This window comes from Oncorhynchus clarkii, unplaced genomic scaffold (assembly GCF_045791955.1).
Source record: "Oncorhynchus clarkii lewisi isolate Uvic-CL-2024 unplaced genomic scaffold, UVic_Ocla_1.0 unplaced_contig_466_pilon_pilon, whole genome shotgun sequence".
Taxonomy (NCBI): Eukaryota; Metazoa; Chordata; class Actinopteri; order Salmoniformes; family Salmonidae; genus Oncorhynchus; species Oncorhynchus clarkii.
The window spans coordinates 55,001-73,604 of NW_027258004.1; the positions used below are offsets into that span (position 1 = coordinate 55,001).

At 45.7% G+C, this 18,604-nt stretch overlaps 1 protein-coding gene across 1 annotated transcript in view; it reads right to left on the reverse strand.

Moving 5' to 3' along the window:
* LOC139394465 (glutamate receptor ionotropic, NMDA 2A-like) overlaps positions 1 to 13,451 on the reverse strand; it is a gene marked incomplete at its 3' end in the record, with an annotated part of 14,595 nt that extends 1,144 nt beyond the window's left edge. Inside the window, exons 1-2 of the mRNA XM_071142533.1 lie at positions 13,354 to 13,451; positions 12,342 to 12,515 (exon numbers count right to left, since the gene is read on the reverse strand). Coding sequence (XP_070998634.1) covers positions 12,342 to 12,515; positions 13,354 to 13,371 — 192 coding nt within the window. The remainder of the gene's footprint in view (positions 1 to 12,341; positions 12,516 to 13,353) is intronic.
* Positions 13,452 to 18,604: the final 5,153 nt, after the last annotated feature.

Genomic DNA, 18,604 nt, shown 5'->3' on the forward strand with positions numbered 1-18,604 from the left:
TCACCTGAACCCTGTAGACCACACAGTTACTGATCAGATTCACCTGAACCCTGTAGAACACACAGTTACTGATCAGATTCACCTGAACCCTGTCGAACACACAGGTACTGATCAGATTCACCTGAACCCTGTAGAACACACAGTTACTGATCAGATTCACCTGGAACCCTGTAGAACACACAGTTACTGATCAGATTCACCTGAACCCTGTAGAACACACAGTTACTGATCAGATTCACCTGAACCCTGTAGAACACACAGTTACTGATCAGATTCACCTGAACCCTGTAGAACACACAGTTACTGATCAGATTCACCTGGAACCCTGTAGAACACACAGTTACTGATCAGATTCACCTGAACCCTGTAGAACACACAGTTACTGATCAGATTCACCTGAACCCTGTAGAACACACAGTTACTGATCAGATTCACCTGAACCCTGTAGAACACACAGTTACTGATCAGATTCACCTGGAACCCTGTAGAACACACAGTTACTGATCAGATTCACCTGGAACCCTGTAGAACACACAGTTACTGATCAGATTCACCTGGAACCCTGTAGAACACACAGTTACTGATCAGATTCACCTGGAACCCTGTAGAACACACAGTTACTGATCAGATTTCAGAATTCAGTCAGTGGTGACCTTGGAAAGCAACAACTCACTCCCCTTACACACACACACACACAGACAGACACAGACAGACAGACAGACAGACAGACAGACAGACAGACAGACAGACAGACAGACAGACAGACAGACAGTATGTGGCATTCGATAGGTCATCCCTCCTAATCAATAGTAGCTTGGTGATTGGAGATGGTAGATAAGTCATTGATTGATCAAGGCTGGCTCAGTGAGGTAGATAAGTCATTGATTGATCAAGGCTGGCTCAGTGAGGTAGATAAGTCATTGATTGATCAAGGCTGGCTCAGTGAGGTAGGTAGGTCATTGATTGATCAAGGCTGGCTCAGTGAGCTAGGTTGGTCATTGATTGATCAAGGCTGGCTCAGTGAGGTAGGTAGGTCATTGATTGACCAAGGCTGGCTCTGTGAGGTAGGTAGGTATTTGACTGATTGAGCCTGGCTCTGTGAGGTAGGTAGGTATTTGACTGATTGAGCCTGGCTCTGTGAGGTAGGTAGGTATTTGACTGATTGAGCCTGGCTCTGTGAGGTAGGTAGGTATTTGATTGATTGAGCCTGGCTCTGTGAGGTAGGTAGGTATTTGATTGATTGAGCCTGGCTCTGTGAGGTAGGTAGGTATTTGACTGATTGAGCCTGGCTCTGTGAGGTAGATAGGTATTTGATTGATTGAGCCTGGCTCTGTGAGGTAGGTAGGTATTTGATTGATTGAGCCTGGCTCTGTGAGGTAGCTAGGTATTTGATTGATTGAGCCTGGCTCTGTGAGGTAGCTAGGTATTTGGTTGATGGAGCCTGGCTCTGTGAGGTAGGTAGGTATTTGATTGATTGAGCCTGGCTCTGTGAGGTAGATAGGTATTTGATTGATTGAGCCTGGCTCCATGCTCTCTCTCTCTCTCTCTCTTGCTCCCATTCTACCTTTCTCTCCCCTGTCTGACTCTCTCTACAGTAACCCAGTAGACTGTATCTCTCTAAACCTTTCTCTCCTCTGTCTGTCTCTCTCTACAGTAACCCAGTAGACTGTATCTCTCTAAACCTTTCTCTCCTCTGTCTGACTCTCTCTCTACAGTAACCCAGTAGACTGTATCTCTCTAAACCTTTCTCTCCTCTGTCTGTCTCTCTCTACAGTAACCCAGTAGACTGTATCTCTCTAAACCTTTCTCTCCTCTGTCTGACTCTCTCTCTACAGTAACCCAGTAGACTGTATCTCTCTAAACCTTTCTCTCCCCTGTCTGACTCTCTCTACAGTAACCCAGTAGACTGTATCTCTCTAAACCTTTCTCTCCCCTGGCTGACTATGTATCAACACATTGTCTCGTACCCTGACCCTGTTCCAGCCCTCTATAGTTTTCTGGTTGAGAGACAGCTGTTAAACTAGTTGTATAGTAACTGCTCTGGGGACAGATTGGGATCATTTATCATTCATTAAACTAGTTGTATAGTAACTGCTCTGGGGACAGATTGGGAGATGGACCGAATCTTAATCGCTGACTCTTAATTAAATCAACCAGCTGAACAGAATGAATTGAATAATAATTTAATCCGTCCGTCAATTAGCTGCCTGGTTATTAATGATTATTTATAAACCATCACAACTGTCTGGCTATTAGACTGATATCATATGGTAGCAATGTATTCACATCATATTTTATCATTTAGTTTAAATAATATCTTCATCCTGGAATTTAACATAAACTGATCAGACCAATGAATATCTGGGGCCGTTTGACATGTCGTCTCGAGACAAATTTATCCCCGGGACGTCTGGCTGGGTATCAGGGCAGTGTGTGTGTGTGTGTGTGTGTGTGTGTGTCAAGGCTGTTAGGGCCGTAGCAGCCTCTCCTCCTCTCTCGTGTTAGTTAGCGAGACTGAAGGAGGTTATTGGTGGAAGCAATTTGGTGGGAGATGCCTCCAGCTCATTGGACCATTAGATGTTCACTGTGAATAAATGTTCTCTCTCTCTCTCTTTCTCTCCATCCCTCTCACTCCATCTGTCTGAATTTACTCCTTCGCTCTCCTTCTCTCTCTCTCTCTCTCTCTCTCTCTCTCTCTCTCTCTCTCTCTCTCTCTCTCTCTCTCTCTCACACACACAGCCTAATTGTCTCTTCTCTTCACACCCTGTCTAATTAGGACATTAGTTAGCCATCCGGGACACTCTCCTCTTTCTGTTTATCCCTCCCCTGTTCCTCTCCTCCTCCTCCTCGTCTTCCTCCTCTCCTTACTGCCCTGCTGCCTCTGACCACGCCCCTGGCAGCAGAGTCACTTAGCATACGTCGTTTAATGATCTGCCACTCCGCTAGCGTCACAGAGCGTTAGCGTCAGCACTAGCCGACGGGCCCCGTTCACACTCACTTCCAGTGGAGTTAATAGCATATCAGCGCTACGCTAACAGACATTAGCAACCGCTCGTACTCACTTCCCATAATGTTAGCGTCAGTACTAGCCGATGGGTCCCCCCGTTTACACTCACTTCCCCGCGCAACGCTATTAGCCACCGCTACGCTAACAGACATTAGCAACCGCTCGTAGTCACTTCCCATAGCGTTAGCGTCAGCACTTGCCGATGGGTCCCCCCGTTTACACGCAACGCTATTAGCCACCGCTACGCTAACTAATGATAGTCTTAGCTTCATCGCTAAAAGGCACGAGTCCCCACTACAGTCATTTCCTATAGAGTTAGTTGTTTTTATAGCCATGGGGTTGTAATCATAGACCGACATGTAGAATGATATCTGATGTCTGTGTTGTCTAGCAGAGACCGTCATCTCACTTTTTTTAATAACGTGACCTTTTACAATGTAGCATAAGTAAGTTTTCATCTGATGTTCAAACAATCACTTCCTGTAGGAAGCAGACGTTCGTCATAATCCAGACAGAGCTGTTTTACTTTTTTTAAAACTTTTTTTAATTTATTAAAATCTTTATTTAAACAAGGCAAGTCAGTTCAAGAACAAAATGATTCATTACAACGAAGGCCAAACCCAGGCGACTCCCTATGGGACTCCCCAATCACGGATGTGATACAGAATGGTAAGAGACAGCTGTTATAAAACACCCGTTGTCATTAGGTCTACGACTTGAAGCCTGAACTGATGAGTCCGATGCTGTTCGCTCGCGCCTCTCTCTCGGGACACTCATCTGTTATGGTGTATTGGTATGGTGTACCGATGCTGTTCGCTCGCGCCTCTCTCTCGGGAAAAATGTAAATGTTCTCGTCGAACCACAACAAAATGTTATACCACCCAGTTTCAAGCCCATTATAAGGTTGAGACAATGACTTATCAATGGCCCAGCTCAGCTAATCCCTACCATTGTGTCGCTGACTTGTCACAATGCTTCAGCAAATGTACATTATCCCAGGGGAGTTGGAAGACACAATGTAAGTAACCTAATGTATGTCCCTCTAACTGACCTGAATGCCTCTGCTGATCCTACAGCTATTGAATGCAGTAATCATGTAATCATGTGCCTATGAACCAGAGTTACACTGTTAGCACTGAGTGTGTAGTGTGTACTGAGTAGGAAGTTCACTGTGTGCAGCTCAACCTGCACTAACATAAATAACATAAATAACATGAGCATGTCTACTTCTGCTAAGCTTCCCAATAAAGCAATGAAAACAAGCAAGCATCCCAGAAAAGTGCTAAAAAAATTGCCCACGTTAACATATGTAGCTTAAAGAAACAAGGCTCATAAAGTCAATAACTTGCTTGTAACAGATGACGTGCATATTCTGACTATCTCTGAAACTCACTGAGATGATACCTTTGATGATACAGTGGTAGAAATACAAGGTTATAACATCTACAGAAAATACAGAAATGCCAAAGGTGGAGGTGTTGCTGTTTATATTCAGAACCACATTCCTGTAAAGCTTAGAGAGGATCTCATGTTAAATACTGTTGAAGTCATATGGCTACAGGTTCATCTGCCTCACCTAAAGCCCCTTCTGGTGGGAAGCTGCTATAGACAGTCAGTATCTGGATAATGTTAAATACTGTTGAAGTAATATGGCTACAGGTTCATCTGCCTCACCTAAAGCCCCTTCTGGTGGGAAGCTGCTATAGACAGTCAGTATCTGGATAATGTTAAATACTGTTGAAGTAATATGGCTACAGGTTCATCTGCCTCACCTAAAGCCCATTCTAGTGGGAAGCTGCTATAGACAGTCAGTATCTGGATAATGTTAAATACTGTTGAAGTAATATGGCTACAGGTTCATCTGCCTCACCTAAAGCCCATTCTGGTGGGAAGCTGCTATAGACAGTCAGTATCTGGATAATGTTAAATACTGTTGAAGTCATATGGCTACAGGTTCATCTGCCTCACCTAAAGCCCATTCTGGTGGGAAGCTGCTATAGACCACCAAGTGCTGACAGTCAGTATCTGGATAACATGTGTGAAGTGCCTGATAATGGTTGTGACATCAACAGAGAAGTATATTTTCTGGGTGATTTAAATATTGACTGGCTCTCATCAAACTGCCCACTCAAGAGAAAGCTTCGAACTGTAACCAGTGCCGGCAACCTGGATCAGGTTATAAATCAACCTACCAGGGTAGTGACAAACAGTAGAGGAATGAAATCATCAACATGGTTTGATCATATCTTTACTAATGCTGCAGAAATGGGTTTTAAAGCAGTATCCAGATCCATCGGCTGTTGTGATCACAATATAGTTGCCATATCTAGGAAAACCACCGTTCCAAAGGCTGGGACTAATATTCTATATAAGAGGTCATACAATTGTTTGTGGTGATTCCTATGTTGTTGATGTAAATAGTATTTGCTGGTCCGTGCTGTGTAATGACGAGCGACCAGACGCTGCTGGTCTGTGCTGTGTAATGACGAGCGACCAGACGCTGCACTTGACACATCTATGAAATTGCTTATCCCAGTTACTAATGAGCCATTAAGAAAACGACTGTAGAAACCGTTAAATCCACGTGGATTGATGAGGAATTGAAACATTTTTTTTGTTATGGTTGAGAAGGATGAGGTAAAAGGAATGACAGATAGGTCTGGCTGCACAACCGATTGGCAAAGGTAGTGCAGATTGAGAAATCATGTGACGACGAAACAAAGATAAATGATATAAAGAATGATATTAAAAAGCTTTGGAGCTTAAAACCTTAAATGAAGTTTTGGGCAACAACAAAAAAAGGCTAATTCAGCTTCATCATCGAATCAGATGTGGCTCATTCATCACAAAAAACCCCACTGAATATTGCCAACTACTTTAATGCTTTTCCCTCATTGGCAAGATTAGCAAACTAAGACATGCCAGCAACAAACGCTGACACTACACACCCAAATATATCTGATCAAATTATGAAAGACAAGCATTGTAACTTTGAATTCTGAAAAAAGTGAGTGTGGAACAGTATCAACAATGTCAAGCCACAGGGGTCTGACAACTTGGATAGAAAATTACTGAGGATAAACCTCAACTAAATCTTGTAATGAATAATGGGGAAATTGAGTAAGTTGAGGTGACTAAACTGCTTGGAGTAACCCTGGATTGTAAACTGTCATGGTGAAAACATATTGATACAACAGTAGCTACGATGGGGAGAAGTCTGTCCATAATAAAGCGCTGCTCTGCCTTCTACACTATCAATAAGGTAGGTCCTACAGGCCCTAGTTTCTACCTTCTTAACAACACTATCAACAAGGCAGGTCCTACAGGCCCTAGTTTCTACCTTCTTAACAGCACTATCAACAAGGTAGGTCCTACAGGCCCTAGTTTCTACCTTCTTAACAACACTATCAACAAGGCAGGTCCTACAGGCCCTAGTTTCTACCTTCTTAACAACACTATCAACAAGGCAGGTCCTACAGGCCCTAGTTTCTACCTTCTTAACAGCACTATCAACAAGGCAGGTCCTACAGACCCTAGTTTCTACTTTCTTAACAACACTATCAACAAGGCAGGTCCTAGTTTCTACCTTCTTAACAGCACTATCAACAAGGCATGTCCTACAGGCCCTAGTTTCTACCTTCTTAACAACACTATCAACAAGGCAGGTCCTACAGGCCCTAGTTTCTACCTTCTTAACAACACTATCAACAAGGCAGGTCCTACAGGCCCTAGTTTCTACCTTCTTAACAACACTATCAACAAGGCAGGTCCTACAGGCCCTAGTTTCTACCTTCTTAACAGCACTATCAACAAGGCAGGTCCTACAGACCCTAGTTTCTACCTTCTTAACAACACTATCAACAAGGCAGGTCCTAGTTTCTACCTTCTTAACAGCACTATCAACAAGGCATGTCCTACAGGCCCTAGTTTCTACCTTCTTAACAACACTATCAACAAGGCAGGTCCTACAGGCCCTAGTTTCTACCTTCTTAACAACACTATCAACAGGGCAGGTCCTACAGGCCCTAGTTTCTACCTTCTTAACAACACTATCAACAAGGCAGGTCCTACAGGCCCTAGTTTCTACCTTCTTAACAACACTATCAACAGGGCAGGTCCTACAGGCCCTAGTTTCTACCTTCTTAACAGCACTATCAACAAGGCATGTCCTACAGACCCTAGTTTCTACCTTCTTAACAACACTATCAACAAGGCAGGTCCTACAGGCCCTAGTTTCTACCTTCTTAACAACACTATCAACAAGGCAGATCCTACAGGCCCTGGTTTTGTCGCACCTGGACTACTGTTCAGTCGTGTGGTCAGGTGCCACAAAGATGGACTTAGGACAATTACAGTTGGCTCAGAACAGGGCAGCACGGCTGGCCCTTGGATCTACACAGAGAGCTAACACTGAAGACAGGAACCACAACTTTCCTTGGTATTGGACTACTGAAGACAGGAACCACATCTTCCCTTGGTATTGGACCACTGAAGACAGGAACCACAACTTCCCTTGGCCTTGGACCACTGAAGACAGGAACCACAACTTCCCTTGGCAATGGACCACTGAAGACATGAACCACAACTTCCCTTGGCATTGGACCACTGAAGACATGAACCACAACTTCCCTTGGCATTGGACCACTGAAGACAGGAACCACAACTTCCCTTGGCATTGGACCACTGAAGACATGAACCACAACTTCCCTTGGCATTGGACCACTGAAGACAGGAACCACAACTTCCCTTGGCATTGGACCACTGAAGACATGAACCACAACTTCCCTTGGCATTGGACCACTGAAGACATGAACCACAACTTCCCTTGGCATTGGACCACTGAAGACATGAACCACAACTTCCCTTGGTATTGGACCACTGAAGACATGAACCACAACTTCCCTTGGCATTGGACCACTGAAGACATGAACCACAACTTCCCTTGGCATTGGACCACTGAAGACATGAACCACAACTTCCCTTGGCATTGGACCACTGAAGACATGAACCACAACTTCCCTTGGCATTGGACCACTGAAGACAGGAACCACAACTTCCCTTGGCAATGGACCACTGAAGACATGAACCACAACTTCCCTTGGCATTGGACCACTGAAGACATGAACCACAACTTCCCTTGGCATTGGACCACTGAAGACATGAACCACAACTTCCCTTGGCATTGGACCACTGAAGACAGGAACCACAACTTCCCTTGGCATTGGACCACTGAAGACATGAACCACAACTTCCCTTGGCAATGGACCACTGAAGACATGAACCACAACTTCCCTTGGCATTGGACCACTGAAGACATGAACCACAACTTCCCTTGGCATTGGACCACTGAAGACAGGAACCACAACTTCCCTTGGCATTGGACCACTGAAGACAGGAACCAGCTGCTGTCTCAGTGTGATGAGGGGAAACTGGCGGCTAACTCAATATCTTTATGATGTTCTGCCTGTATATATATATTCTATTCTTATATATATATTCTGTCTTGTATATTTCCCGAAGATTATAAATGTGGCACCTCAGTTTAGTTTCAATGGGCATGATGATACCTCTATGTGTGTGTGTCTGTCTGTATGTGTGTGTGGGTGCGTATGTGTCTGTATGTGTGTGTGTGTATGTGTGTGTTTTATTCCTAAAAACACCAAGTCTGTTCTCCAGTCAGTCAGTCCCCCCCCCCCCAAAGAGCCTGTTCTCCAGTCAGTCAGTCCCCCCACCAAGCAGAGCAGAGCAGCAGCTAGTTAAAGAGCCTGTTCTCCAGTCAGCCCCCCCCCCCCCCCAAAGAGCCTGTTCTCCAGTCAGTCCCCCCCCCCCCCCCCAAAGAGCCTGTTCTCCAGTCAGTCAGTCCCCCCCCCCCCCCCCCCCCCCAAAGAGCCTGTTCTCCAGTCAGTCAGTCCCCCCACCAAGCAGGGCAGAGCAGCAGCTAGTTAAAGAGCCTGTTCTCCAGTCAGCCCCCCCCCCCCCCCCCCCAAAGAGCCTGTTCTCCAGTCAGTCCCCCCCCCCCCCCCCAAAGAGCCTGTTCTCCAGTCAGTCAGTCCCCCCCCCCCAAAGAGCCTGTTCTCCAGTCAGCCCCCCCCCCCCCCCCCCCCAAAGAGCCTGTTCTCCAGTCAGTCCCCCCCCCCCCCCAAAGAGCCTGTTCTCCAGTCAGTCCCCCCACCAAGCAGAGCAGAGCAGCAGCTAGTTAAAGAGCCTGTTCTCCAGTCAGTCCCCCCCCCCCCCCCAAAGAGCCTGTTCTCCAGTCAGCCCCCCCCCCCCCAAAGAGCCTGTTCTCCAGTCCCCCCCCCCAAAGAGCCTGTTCTCCAGTCCCCCCCCCCCCCCCCCCAAAGAGCCTGTTCTCCAGTCCCCCCCCCCCCCCAAAGAGCCTGTTCTCCAGTCCCCCCCCCCCCCCCCCCCCCCAAAGAGCCTGTTCTCCAGTCAGCCCCCCCCCCCAAAGAGCCTGTTCTCCAGTCAGTCAGTCCCCCCCCCCCCCCCCCCCCCCCCAAAGAGCCTGTTCTCCAGTCAGTCCCCCCCCCCCCCCTAAAGAGCCTTGTGGCTTTTTCCACATAAATACTTCAGCAAGCTACAAAACAGTCACTTCTGCCACTTTGGGGTTGTGTGTGTGTGTGTGTGTGTGTGTGTGTGTGTGGGTGTGTGTGGGTGTGTGTGTGTGTGTGTGTGTGTGTGTGTGTGTGTGTGTGTGTGTGTGTGTGTGTGTGTGTGTGTGTGTTTGGAAGAGTAGACAAGAGGAGGGGATGGTTGGTTGGGGTTAGGGGTGAGGGAGGGAGAGGGAGGGAGGAAAGGAGAGATTTTACTCTTAATGCTTGACTACGCACACACAGCTCCACACACAGCTCCACACACACACACAGCTACACACACACAGCTCCACACACAGCTCCACACACACACACAGCTACACACAAATAGCTACACACATATCTACACACACACACAGCTACACACACACAGCTACACACACACACACACACAGCTACACACACATCTACACACACACAGCTACACACAAACAGCTACACACACACAGCTAAACACATATCTACACACGCACAGCTACACACACACACACACACACAGCTACACACACACACACACAGCTACACACACACACACACACACACACACACACACACACAGCTAAACACACAGCTACACACACAGGATGTGAGCAGTGAGAATAGACTAGCTGTTTAAATCAGCATGTAAGACAAGGGTCAGACAGGGGTCAGACAGGGGTCAGACATGGGTCAGACAGGGGTCAGCAACACAGGATTTTAGTTTGGGGTCAAAAAACCTAACCTCTAACCACTGGTCCAACCTCTGGTCTAACCTCTGGTCTAACCTCTAACCACTGGTCCAGCCTCTGGTCTAACCTCTAACCTCTGGTCTAACCTCTAATCTCTGGTCTAACCTCTGGTCTAACCTCTAACCTCTGGTCCAACCTCTGGCCTAACGTCCAACCTCTGGTCTAACCTCTAACCTCTGGTCTAACCTCTAACCTCTGGTCTAACCTCTGGTCTAACCTCTAACCTCTGGTCTAACCTCTGGTCTAAACTCTGGTCCAACCTCTGGTCTAACCTCTAACCTCTGGTCTAACCTCTGGTCTAACCTCTAACCACTGGTCCAACCTCTGGTCTAACCTCTAACCACTGGTCCAACCTCTGGTCTAACCTCTGGTCTAACCTCTAACCACTGGTCCAACCTCTGGTCTAACCTCTAACCTCTGGTCTAACCTCTAATCTCTGGTCTAACCTCTGGTCTAACCTCTAACCTCTGGTCCAACCTCTGGTCTAACGTCCAACCTCTGGTCTAACCTCTAACCTTTGGTCTAACCTCTAACCTCTGGTCATGGTTGATAGGATACAGCTGTTACATACAAGCATAGTGCTTTGACTTAGGCAGGATCTCACCAGAACTGAATACCGACGACACCTCAACATTTCTACAGCTTGACTTCCTACACCTCTTACAAAATATTATCTCAAACATATTGTGGAGTTCCTGCACCTAAATATAAACATCACCCACAGCTATTTCAGTTCAAGTCAAGCACTGTACACATCATACAATACAGTGTGTGTTGTGTAGAGAGTTTTACCTCTCAGGCTGCCCTCCGTGTTCTGCCTCTTACACATACATACACATACACTGAGGGAGGAGAGGAGAGGAGAGGAGAGGAGAAGAGAAGAGAAGAGAAGAGAAGAGAAGAGAAGAGAAGAGAAGAGAAGAGAAGAGAAGAGAAGAGAAGAGAAGAGAGGAGAGGAGAAGAGAAGAGAAGAGAAGAGAAGAGAAGAGAAGAGAAGAGAAGAGAAGAGAAGAAGAGAGGAGAGGAGAGGAGAGGAGAGGAGAGGAGAAGAGAAGAGAAGAGAAGAGAAGAGAAGAGAAGAGAAGAGAAGAGAAGAGAAGAGAAGAGGAGAGGAGAGGAGAGGAGAGGAGAGGAGAAGAGAAGAGAAGAGAAGAGAAGAGAAGAGAAGAGAAGAGAAGAGAAGAGAAGAGAAGAGAAGAGAAGAGAAGAGGAGAGAGGAGAGGAGAGGAGAGGAGAGGAGAGGAGAGGAGAGGAGAGGAGAGGAGAGGAGAGAGAGGAGAAGAGAAGAGAAGAGAAGAGAAGAGAAGAGAAGAGAAGAGAAGAGAAGAGAAGAGAAGAGAAGAGAAGAGAAGAGAAGAGAAGAGAAGAGAAGAGAAGAGAAGAGAAGAGAAGAGGAGAGGAGAGGAGAGGAGAGGAGAGGAGGAAGGAGGAGAGGTGATGAAGGGGAGGAGAGGAGAGGAGAGGAGGAAGGAGGAGAGGTGATGAAGGGGAGGAGAGGAGAGGAGGAAGGAGGAGAGGTGATGAAGGGGAGGAGAGGAGAGGAGAGGAGAAGAAAAGAAAAGAGAGGAGAGGTGATGAAGGAGAGGAGAGGAGGAAGGAGGAGAGGTGATGAAGGGGAGGAGAGGAGAGGAGGAAGGAGGAGAGGTGATGAAGGGGAGGAGAGGAGAGGAGAGGAGGAAGGAGGAGAGGTGATGAAGGGGAGGAGGAATGTGTTTCTACAACGTGACTTGGTTGCGCTAAAGCTGAAAGCTGGGATTTTTAGATGTGAATTCATGATGATTTGTCTCATCAGCCAGCGTCACTAACTCTCTCTGCTGACACACACACAGTGTTTATACAACAGCTCCGCTTAGCGGTGGACACAGTCAGAGCCACGTACACACAGCCCTCTCCTCTCGCCTGCGCGCACGCAAACACACTATCTCTCTCTCTCACTCTCACACACACCCACTATCCAGTCCTCATCCCTCTCCTGTATTGTCGGGCCGCAGCAGGCAGGCGGAAGTGCGGACATACCTTCAGTGTCACCATGCGGAGCTGTGGCGGTAGAGTCGGTGTGGCTGAGGTCCCTTCGGTCTCCCAGTCACCATCTTGAACGATAGATACACGGCCCCGCAGCCGTCCGCCCCCACGCGAAGCTCCGGTGCTCACGGCGTCAGCAAACCAACAAATAAAGTGTTCAAACTTGGTCTGCCGATAAATAAATAAAAAAATAACGACATTATACAGTGTCAATTACACCGTGCTGTGTTTGTATGAAATCCCGTGTTGTTGTGTTACCAAGGCTACCCAGTTTTCTCCAGATTGAATGACTCCGTTTTCCAAACAGAGGACGCTAAAATGCGTCGTAGGTAGAAGGGCTGCCTCGGCTCCTCCACTGACTGTGTTTCTCTTTCACGCGACTAAAACACGAATCACCTTCCTTCTCACACAAGGAGGTAAAATAAACAGACAATCTGTAACCCCGGGTGTTTTAATATAGCTTACTGTCTGATTTGATGTTGGAGCTATAGACCCCGGGGGACACTGGTAACTCTAGTAAATATTCCCCTCTCACGACGTCTCCGTTTTTCTGGGTTGTGTCTGGTTGTTATGTTGTTATGTAGGGCATTCCGCAGGTTGGTGGGCAGAGAGAGAGAGACAGCGAGCCCAGGGTACTGCCTAGCCTACAGCGAGGTGCTGCTGAGGGGCTGAGGGGAAGGAAAGGGGGGGAACAGAGATTTGGAGCACCGCTCTAGCCTACTTTAGGAGTGAACAAGTGGGGGGGGATGATTTTTTTATTTAATTTTTTTATTTAAAAACCCCCATACCATTCATGTCAGCGCCTAGTCCAGTTGTATCGCTTGAAATGTGAATTCGCCCCCCCCCCCCCCCCCTCAAAATAGTGATCGATTATTTAAAAAGAGATTAATTAAAAACCCCGTTGAGGTTATCTATAAACCCCCCGCTGAGGGGTATCTATAAAAACCCCGTTGAGGGGTATCTATAAAAACCCCGTTGAGGGCTATCTATCTATGTGGTTACTCACCTGCTGTCTGTGCCACATCGCTCCAGAAGCCGCGAGGACATCGCAACCTTCTACTCCATCTGAGCGCCCCGCGCGAGCCACAACGCCTCACATCCGCAAACACATCCGTTGAAATCAAAACAATATATATTAATCCACCGGTTTTTCTTCCCCACACACACACCCCGGGATAAACGGTAAATTCCTCACGGTAGTGATCCCGATTTACCACACACACCAGAAACGGTTTTGACGAGGGAAAAAAAATGAACTAAAATAAAATAAAATAAATATAAAATTTCGTTGGGTTTAAAAAATTATAATAATTTGAATCCAACAAAAAGAAGGTTGGAATGTCCAGGCAGCTCAGCGCGCGGGGTTCCGCAGTGAGAGAGGACCGGTCCACGCTCTCTCTCTCCGCTCCTTAAAGACTGGACGGGGATTCCGTCACATAGGTTGCACACACACACACACACACACACACATATATATCACTCCTAAACTCACCAACAAACAAGTGAGCAACGCGGTCAACTTATATATGTGTCAATGGCTAGTTATAGTTTAATATAATCCAACATTATTGTCACCTAAAAAAATGAAAAAAAATAAAAAAGGATTTTAACAAATCCGAGTTGGAGTGGGCACGTCGGTTGGTTTTTCAGGTCGGTGAGAAAGCACAGCTCTCTACCCAGCTCGAGATAACCGCCTACGCTCCGCTGAGCTGCGCAATGTCGTTTATAGAAATCAGTCTCGTTAATTAAACAGAAACATACGTATTCTTGAATGGAAGATGGGGGGGGGGGGGGGGGGGGGGGCGAGAAGGAAGGGAGTCATTTCTTTATTAGTGTGGTCCGTTATATCATATTGAATATTGGCCAACAGCTATCTGATGACGCGGTCGGGTTTGCAATTCTTGACGCCTCAAAACCAACTTCAGCTTACAATTCATCTACATCACAGGCACTTCGCTTTCCCCTCCCTCCCAACCTCTCTCTCTCTCTCTCTCTCTCTCTCTCTCTCTCTCTCTCTCTCTCTCTCTCTCTCTCTCTCTCTCTCTCTCTCTCTCTCTCTCTCTCTCTCTCTCTCTCTCTCTCTCTCTCTCTCTCTCTCTCTCTCTCTCTCTCTGCCTCTCTCTCCCTGCCTCTCTCTCTCTCTCTCTCTCTCTCTCTCTCTCTCTCTCCCTGCCTCTCTCTCTTTCTCTCTCCCTCCCTCTCCCTATTTCTCTTTCTCTCTCTCTCTCCCTCTCTTTCTCTACCTCAATCTCTTTCTCTATCTCTCTAATAAAAAGGAGAAAATATGATTTGATCAGAAACAAACAACAGCATGTGAGACACAATAATTCACCAAGATGTCCTTTCCTGTGTGCGGTGGGGGTTTGGGATGTAGACGGAAGACCTCATGACCATCAATAAACCGGCGACTCAGGAGGAGGTTTCTCGGAGCCTTCCCGTCGTGAAACAAGACATTTATTCTGGCGCTGCTCTGTCTCCCTCCGTTCACTGTGCCGTAGTTGCATGTTGCGCCACCGATAAGCTTTTCAATATCAGTCAAATCATCTGCCCGCCCAACGATCACAACACCGATCTTTCAATTACGCACGGCTGAGCTGTTATTGACTATACATGTGGATACGCATGCATGCACACGAACGCACGAACGCACACACACACACACACACACACACACACACACACACACACACACACACACACACATTGTTAGCTGCACCAGGGTTTCTTCAAGCGGAGGGTGATAATGGCAAAGCAACACTGCATTACCGACTCAATTAACCGGCAGAACCTCAAACATCCTCAAAACTGCATTACCGACTCAATTAACCGGCAGAACCTCAAACATCCTCAACACTGCATTACCGACTCAATTAACCGGCAGAACCTCGAACATCCTCAACACTGCATTACAGAACTGAGCAGAGCAGAGCAGAGCAGAGTCGAGTAGAGTAGAGGAGAGTAGAGTAGACCAGACCAGAGTAGAGTAGAGTAGAGTAGAGCAGAGTAGAGTAGACCAGAGTAGAGTAGAGAAGAGCAGAGTAGAGCAGAGTAGAGTAGAACAGACCAGACCAGAGTAGAGTAGAGTAGAGTAGAGTAGAGTAGACCAGACCAGACCAGAGTAGAGTAGAGTAGAGTAGAGTAGAGTAGAGTAGAGTAGAGTAGAGTAGAGTAGAGCAAAGCAGACCAGACCAGAGTAGAGTAGAACAGACTAGACCAGAGTAGAGTAGGGTAGAACAGACGAGAGTAGAGTAGAGTAGAACAGACTAGACCAAAGTAGAGTAGAGTAGAACAGACCAGAGTAGAGTAGAGTAGAACAGACCAGACCAGACCAGAGTAGAGTAGGGTAGAGTAGAGTAGAGTAGAGTAGAGTAGAGTAGAGTAGAGTAGAGTAGAGTAGAGTAGAAAAGACCAGATGGAACTTAACAGAGCAGAATAGAATGGAACAGAGCAGAATAGAACAGAACAGAACAGAACAGAGCAGATTAGAATAGAATGGAACAGGACAGAGCAGAATAGAATGGAACAGAACAGAGCAGAATAGAATGGAACAGAACAGAGCAGAATAGAATGGAACAGAACAGAGCAGAATAGAATGGAACAGAACAGAACAGAGCAGAATAGAATGGAACAGAGCAGAATAGAATGGAACAGAACAGAGCAGAATAGAACGGAACAGAACAGAACAGAACAGAATGGAACAGAACAGAGCAGAATAGAATGGAACAGAACAGAGCAGAATAGAATGGAACAGAACAGAATAGAATGGAACAGAGCAGAATATAATGGAACAGAACAGAGCAGAATAGAATGGAATAGAACAGAGCAGAATAGAATGGAACAGAACAGAGCAGAAAGAATGGAACAGAACAGAATAGAATGGAACAGAGCAGAATAGAATGGAACAGAACAGAGCAGAATAGAATGGAACAGAACAGAGCAGAATAGAATGGAACAGAACAGAGCAGAATAGAATGGAACAGAACAGAACAGAGCAGAATAGAATGGAACAGAGCAGAATAGAATGGAACAGAACAGAGCAGAATAGAACGGAACAGAACAGAACAGAACAGAATGGAACAGAACAGAGCAGAATAGAATGGAACAGAACAGAGCAGAATAGAATGGAACAGAACAGAATAGAATGGAACAGAGCAGAATATAATGGAACAGAACAGAGCAGAATAGAATGGAATAGAACAGAGCAGAATAGAATGGAACAGAACAGAGCAGAAAGAATGGAACAGAACAGAATAGAATGGAACAGAGCAGAATAGAATGGAACAGAACAGAGCAGAATAGAATGGAACAGAACAGAGCAGAATAGAATGGAACAGAACAGAGCAGAACATAGCAAAATAGAATGGAACAGAACAGAATAGAGCAGAATAGAATGGAACAGAGCAGAATAGAATGGAACAGAACAGAATAGAATGGAACAGAGCAGAATATAATGGAACAGAACAGAGCAGAATAGAACAGAGCAGAATAGAATGGAACAGAACAGACCAGAATAGAATGGAACAGAACAGAATAGAATGGAACAGAACAGAGCAGAATAGAATGCAACAGAGCAGAATAGAATGGAACAGAGCAGAATAGAATGGAACAGAACAGAGTAGAATAGAATGGAAAAGAACAGAACAGAGCAGAATAGAATGGAACAGAGCAGAATAGAATGGAACAGAACAGAGCAGAATAGAATGGAACAGAGCAGAATAGAATGGAACAGAACAGAGCAGAATAGAATGGAACAGAACAGAACAGAGCAGAATAGAATGGAACAGAGCAGAATAGAATGGAACAGAACAGAGCAGAATAGAATGCAACAGAGCAGAATAGAATGGAACAGAGCAGAATAGAATGGAACAGAACAGAATAGAATAGAATGGAAAAGAACAGAACAGAGCAGAATAGAATGGAACAGAGCAGAATAGAATGGAACAGAACAGAGCAGAATAGAATGGAACAGAGCAGAATAGAATGGAACAGAACAGAGCAGAATAGAATGGAACAGAACAGAACAGAGCAGAATAGAATGGAACAGAGCAGAATAGAATAGAACAGAACAGAGCAGAATAGAATGGAACAGAGCAGAATAGAATGGAACAGAACAGAGCAGAATAGAATGGAACAGAACAGAGCAGAATAGAATGGAACAGAGCAGAATAGAATGGAACAGAACAGAATAGAATAGAATGGAACAGAACAGAACAGAGCAGAATAGAATGGAACAGAGCAGAATAGAATGGAACAGAACAGAGCATAATAGAATGGAACAGAACAGAACAGATCAGAATAGAATGGAACAGAATGGAACAGAGCAGAATAGAATGGAACAGAGCAGAATAGAATGGAAGAGAACAGAATAGAATGGAACAGAGCAGAATAGAATGGAACAGAACAGAGCAGAATAGAATGGAACAGAACAGAGCAGAATAGAATGGAACAGAACAGAGCAGAATAGAATGGAACAGAACAGAGCAGAATAGAATGGAACAGAACAGAGCAGAATAGAATGGAACAGAACAGAGCAGAATAGAATGGAACAGAACAGAGCAGAATAGAATGGAACAGAACAGGGCAGAATAGAATGGAACAGAACAGAATAGAATGGAACAGAGCAGAATAGAATGGAACAGAACAGAGCAGAATAGAATGGAACAGAACAGAACAGAGCAGAATAGAATGGAACAGAACAGAACAGAGCAGAATAGAATGGAATGGAACAGAATGGAACAGAGCAGAATAGAATGGAACAGAACAGAACAGAATAGAATGGAACAGAGCAGAATAGAATGGAACAGAACAGAGCAGAATAGAATGGAACAGAACAGAGCTGAATAGAATGGAACAGAACAGAGCAGAATAGAATGGAACAGAACAGAGCAGAATAGAATGGAACAGAACAGAGCAGAATATAATGGAACAGAACAGAGCAGAATAGAATGGAACAGAACAGAATAGAATGGAACAGAGCAGAATAGAATGGAACAGAACAGAGCAGAATAGAATGGAACAGAACAGAACAGAGCAGAATAGAATGGAACAGAACAGAACAGAGCAGAATAGAATGGAATGGAACAGAATGGAACAGAGCAGAATAGAATGGAACAGAACAGAATAGAATGGAACAGAGCAGAATAGAATGGAACAGAACAGAGCAGAATAGAATGGAACAGAACAGAACAGAGCAGAATAGAATGGAACAGAACAGAACAGAGCAGAATAGAATGGAATGGAACATAATGGAACAGAGC